This window comes from Triticum aestivum, chromosome 7A (genome assembly GCF_018294505.1).
Source record: "Triticum aestivum cultivar Chinese Spring chromosome 7A, IWGSC CS RefSeq v2.1, whole genome shotgun sequence".
In the NCBI taxonomy this organism is placed as follows: Eukaryota; Viridiplantae; Streptophyta; class Magnoliopsida; order Poales; family Poaceae; genus Triticum; species Triticum aestivum.
In genome coordinates, this window is record NC_057812.1 from 710,540,440 (window position 1) to 710,546,439 (window position 6,000).

A 6,000-nucleotide genomic window follows, 5' to 3' on the forward strand; every position below is an offset into this window, starting at 1 on the left:
ATATCGATGAAGATGTGAATCATCAAATAAAATTCGAATGGATGAAGTGGCGCCAAGCTTTTGGAGTTCTCTGTGACAAGAGTGTATCATAAAGCTAAAAGGCAGGTTCTATAGGAGGGCGATTTGACCTACAATGTTTATGACGCTGAGTGTTGTCCGACCAAAATGCGACATGTTCAATAGTTAGGTTTGTCGGAGATGCACATGTGTACGTTGAGATGAATGTGTGGCTAAACAAGGAAGGACCGGATCGGAAATGATGATATACGAGATAGACTTGGGGTAGCACCGATTAAAGAGAAGCTTGTGCAACATTGTTTGAGATAGTTTGGGCATATTCAACGCTGGCCTCCAGAAGTCTTTGTGCGTAGCGAATGGCTAAAGCCTACCGAATGTCAAGAGAGGTCGGAGTAGAACGAACTTGACATGGGAGGAGTCTATAAAAAGAGATCTAAAGGACTGAAGTATCACCAAAGAACTAACCATGAACATGGATGTGTGGAAACTTACTATCCATACACCATCACCATATGGGGAGAATACCATACGGAAACTGGCGAAAACCACGAGAAGGAGATGTTTTGAATTTTAAAAAAAACATGAAAAAATACGGGATATTAAGAGGATGATGTTTTATTGCCACACAAAATGTCAAGTTGAAACACATTACGAGATGTGTCCTATGAAAAAGATAAAATCAGCGTTGAATAGTGTCGAACAGTAATGTCATTATTCAGGGCTGAATTTATCTTTTTTATAGCTCATATCTCATAATGTGTTTCAACTTGAAATTTTGCGTATCAATAAGACAGCACCCTCTTAACATCCCCTACTTTTTTAGATTTTTTTCAAAATTTTCAAATGTGGTTTCCACAAAATTTTCAATGAATATTGGTTTCCGTATGACATTCTTCTCACCATATGTTGATTGCGAGATTTTATGGATTTTAGCTCTGGTCTTCTCCAAGTTGTTGTTTTCTCATACACATTTATACTGCACCGGCGACATCTTGACTAAAAGAAACTTACGACGTGTTTGGTTCGCACTCAGGTACATATTCTTTCTGGTCGGGAAGCTCCGGTTTCTGATGTTTCGATATATCAGCTTCGCTCCGACCATTTTTCCGTTTTGTGAATCGATATATCGAAAGACGCTGATACCTACTACATGGTCTGGGTATCTAACGTTGAATACCGAGCGTTGGATTCGGAAGCCGCGACTTTTCCACCGAACCAAGCACGTCGTTACATGTCTTTAAAAATCCACATGACTCAACTCCAAGCACAAGAACCTTTTTCGCTTTTTCAGAAGTCTAAAACACATATGCCCATATGAAGTGCTCTTTTGATTCATAGGATAGGAATATCATATGAATAGAAAATTATTAAAAAAATTGCATCTCAATTTCTATGGAGAAAGAGATATCATTTGATAAACTAGCAATAGGCCCATGCGTTGCACGGAACATAAAAAAGCATTTAAACGAGTTGTTTATCTTGTGGGAGACAAAGATGAACAAGGGAAGGCCTTATCTGTAAATGTGGAGAAGGGTGCGGATATCTTTTTGCAAAATTGCCATAGTTTGATTTCTATCCGTCAGATATAAATCGGACGGTCTATATTGCAAGATGGCAGACACACCATCATCACCAACTCGTTTTTTTATAAGAGTAGAGATAGGATAAATTTCGTACATTTATTTAAGTCTCGGCTAACTTTTTTTATCTTTAAAATGTGAAGGAATCGATTTCTCTCCTATGAAGAAAACTACAGACCAAAAGCTTCAAAGGATTTTTTGTCTTTGAAAATCCTACCCTGTAAATTTCCTGTAAAACAAAGGAGGCCGAAACTAGTTAGAACATAAACAGTCAGATTTCAGAAATCATATAACAGTCACGGGAGAGGATTTCAGAGTAATATAAAAAAGAAGACAGGCCACTCGAAAAAAAGATTGTTTTTTTATATATATAGAATTTAAAAAAAAAAGACTCGGTGACTCGGTGTGTCCATCGGTCGCAAGCCGCGCCCGAGTCGAGCAGCAGGGGAGTCCGGTCCGGCGGCACCGAACCGACCGGCTCTTCTTCATCTTGCTCCGCAAGAAGCCCACCACGGCCGCAGCCGCATAAGCCCACTTCCCCCGATCAGCAGCAGCGGCGACCCCCTCCCCTCCTCCTTCCCCCAATCGAACTCGGCGGCCCCCGTTCCGGCGACTCCGGCCATGTCGGTGAGTGCCCCTGACCTCCCCCGTGCCGCCTCCTTTCAGATCTCGAATTCCCGGCCCGCCTGACGGCCCGCTCCCCCCGCCCCCGCGCAGATCTTCGAGTACAACGGCTCCGCGGTGGTGGCGATGGTGGGGAAGAACTGCTTCGCCATCGCCAGCGACCGCCGCCTCGGCGTGCAGCTGCAGACCGTCGCCACCGACTTCCAGCGGGTCTTCAAGATCCACGGCAAGCTCTACATCGGCCTCTCCGGCCTCGCCTCCGACGCCCAGACGCTGTGAGCCGCTCCCCAGATCCCCCCGCCCTCTCGCCTCTGCTCGATTTGTCTTTCTTAGGGTTTGTTTGTTTGTTTGTTTGTTTGTTTGTTGGCGTCGGCGCGCAGGTACCAGCGGCTCGTGTTCAAGCACAAGCTGTACCAGCTGCGGGAGGAGCGAGACATGAAGCCAGAGACCTTCGCCAGCCTCGTCTCCTCCATGCTCTACGAGAAGAGGTGAGTTTATATTTCTTTTTTACGATATGAAGAGTTGAGTGTTTTAAACACTAGTGCAACCCCAACACGAATCGAAGAGAAACTAGTGGAGTAAACCGGATGGCGCGCATATATAAGTTGAATGCCAATTTGGGGGGGTCTAGTACTGTGCAGAAATATGCAAATCAGGATGTTAACTGTCTAGTGTTATAGTGGTAAAATATATAGGCGCAACAATTTGTTCTAGGCTCCATTTATTCTTAGGTGGCTTAAGATCTTCTTAGTTATACAAACCAAAGAGTGATTAGAGGCAGCTAGTTTTATGATTCAGCATAGACATTTGCAGCAAGTATGCTTATGGTTTGTCTAATATTTACGACCTATATAAACATATAGGCGTATACTAAGAAGTAAGAACACAACTGCAAATCAGATGCCATTACCTTGATTATCAAGTGGTTCATTTAGAGCCAGAAATATATTAATCTTCACAGGGCTTATAGCTTGCTAATTTGCTCAAACGTACTATCCACTATTTTACAGTCCAGTGACCTTTTGGAGGGTGTACTAGTACTACTTGTAGTTAAGAGCTACATCTGGATATGCAACGATACATGCACGTTTTAGATTCCTGCCTCTGTCCTTTTCCACTAAAGAGTTGAGCAGGGTACTTTGAACATGTTAGTTGTGAACCTCAAATATATGCAAATGTTTCTTTTTCTTATTTACAATCCAGGAGTGGGGTTTCTGATTAGCTGAGCATCAATAAAATTTATAGATAGCGTATAAAGTAAATCTGGACATTTCTAGAACTAGAATTATAGGCCCAGAGCTTCCATTTTCCAACAATGAAAGTCCTGGTAATTAGCTGGCTAATTCTGTTAGATATGAACCAGAATTTCTGATTGATAAGCATGATTCTGTAATGTTTCTACCTACACAGTAAAGTACTCAGTCTTTAGCCTTTCTATACTACTATTGACCTATGTCTTATCTAAAACCATGTGTCTTCATTATATGTGATTTGGTAACGGCGAGAGGTTAATCTAACTTCTGTGTGCTAATGACACACTCCAGATTTGGGCCATACTTCTGCCAGCCGATTATTGCTGGACTTGGACAGGACGACGAGCCATTTATTTGTACCATGGACTGCATTGGTGCAAAGTAGGTATCAGTTCCTTTGTGTATGCGTTTTTGCCTTCTGCACATATTGTTTTTTCATCTATTTCACACATGCTATTCTACTTGATTATCTGCTTCTCATTGCCACCGTTTACTCTGTTGAATACTATGCCTGGTTTGGTTCATGGGGTAAGAAAATGTTCTCTTTACAATTTTCTAAATTATATATTGGTCTGTCAACTTTGCCAAAAGTGACCTGAGTCTGGAAAATCAGTAAATCATCAACAAATTGGCTCATATGACCATGACGGGAGTTGATTTTGCTTCCATCGCCAAAGTGAAAAAACCTGAATATTTGGGGATTTTGATTTGTATACCCACATAAGTAGCAATGTAGCTAAAAACATTTGGGGAATTTTGTTTTTGGGAGAGCATATCACTACCCAGAATGGTGCTCATTTGATTCACCAACGAGTACACTTGCACACAAAGGACAGACCCAGTGCATAGAAGCTCCCACACAAGGTGGGGTCTGGGGAGGGATTATAGGAACCTAGTCTTACCCCTGCAAAGTGCAATGCAGAGAGGCTGGTTCGAACCCAGGACCTCTTGGCACAAGTGGGGAGGACTTCACCACTGCGCCAGGCCTGCCCTCGAGTACACTTGCACACAATTGAAACAATATCTCTGTCCCATATAATTGATATGCTGGGCGTTGGTGAACTATGAGAGATCTACAAACCGTAGACATACCCAGCGGAAAACATAATTAAGTATTGTAGTCCATAAAATAGATGAAAGTACCAAAGGTCTTGTTTCATTACATATGAGGTGAGAAGGGAAAATGATTGCCAGCTTTAGAAAAGGAACAGTTGATGCCCTCCACTCTTGTCTAGTCATTCTTGTTAGCTAATTGTATATATTTATTCATATGCAGGGAACTTGCTAAGGATTTTGTTGTCTCAGGGACAGCTTCAGAGTCTCTATATGGTGCTTGTGAATCCATGTACAAACCAAACATGGTACGCATTTGTATTCGCCAATTTTAGCCAGTGCAACATGCTTTATTTGCTTGTTCTTGTGAGATGAAATCGTGGGATGCATCAAACTTCACATTTCTCTTTTGGGCCTGCCATATTATACTGTTTCATCGGCGATCATTGCCATGTACTTTAGTTTGCAAACTTTTCTTTATTATTTTGTGTGATACAAGTTGCCTGATACCCATCCTATTTTCCATGGCAAAAGGAACCTGAGGAACTCTTCGAGACCATATCACAAGCTCTGTTGTCGTCAGTTGACCGTGACTGCCTCAGTGGGTGGGGAGGCTATGTTCTGATTGTGTAAGTTCACTGCTCATTTCTCTTGTCGGCTCTCTGAATCAAACTCTTTTTAGTGCTGATGTGGTACTCACCTTGCACGTAAACAAATTGTCAGTAGGGGAAACAGGGGATAGAAACCTTGAAGCTGTAGTGCATCCATGTCTAAACCATTTGGCCACTCCCGTTAACCGACTATTGATCTAGTTCCTTGACGTCTTGTCCTTTGGGTTTGCAGGACACCGACCGAAGTTCAAGAGCGAGTGCTCAAGGGCAGGATGGACTAGATTATGCATGGCCTAGAGTTCGTCAGCTGCTTTCCGATGCCTGTACGATTGCTGTTTGAATATCCCTGTTGTGCCCTGGTTCCGAAGCGACCTTGTACTGTGAAAATCGATGATATTTGTCCGTAGAAGGAACATTTGTTTTCTTTTATTTATACTGTCTATGCTTTTATATTATATCAATGGCGAGACATCTCTGTCGTGTCGTCCGTCAGACCCTACGGCGAAACACATGGGATCGTCATTTTCTCTAAGGTTAGGGTACTACGCTCATATGCATGCACCGAGTGCTTTGTGCGATTGACACCAATATATTACTGAGCGAGGGATTCCGCTTCCAATCTTGCAGGGATGGTAAAAGAAAGGAGGAAGAGATTGCTGAGATCTGAGTTTAATTTTATAGGCATTAGATGAGCCGGAAATACCCACTCGGGTTCTATCACAAGAATGAAGTTGAGTTGTGTAGGCATCATCTTCTTTGCCAAATCCATCTAAACCAGTGTTGATTGTAGGCACGAGTACACACAAGTTAATCGTGAAACTGATATTGGGAAACAAACCTGAACTCTTAGAGCATCTCCAA

The 6,000-nt window shown here is 42.5% G+C and overlaps 1 protein-coding gene across 1 annotated transcript; it reads left to right on the forward strand.

The window, feature by feature from the left end:
* The first annotated feature begins 2,005 nt into the window (after positions 1 to 2,005).
* On the forward strand, positions 2,006 to 5,568 carry LOC123149572 (proteasome subunit beta type-3). The gene is made up of 7 exons (XM_044569256.1): positions 2,006 to 2,225; positions 2,316 to 2,497; positions 2,603 to 2,710; positions 3,767 to 3,856; positions 4,752 to 4,836; positions 5,063 to 5,157; positions 5,372 to 5,568. Exons 1-7 carry the CDS (start codon positions 2,220 to 2,222, stop codon positions 5,418 to 5,420), a joined length of 615 nt encoding a protein of 204 aa, XP_044425191.1. The 5' UTR covers positions 2,006 to 2,219; the 3' UTR covers positions 5,421 to 5,568.
* The last annotated feature ends 432 nt before the right edge of the window (positions 5,569 to 6,000 follow it).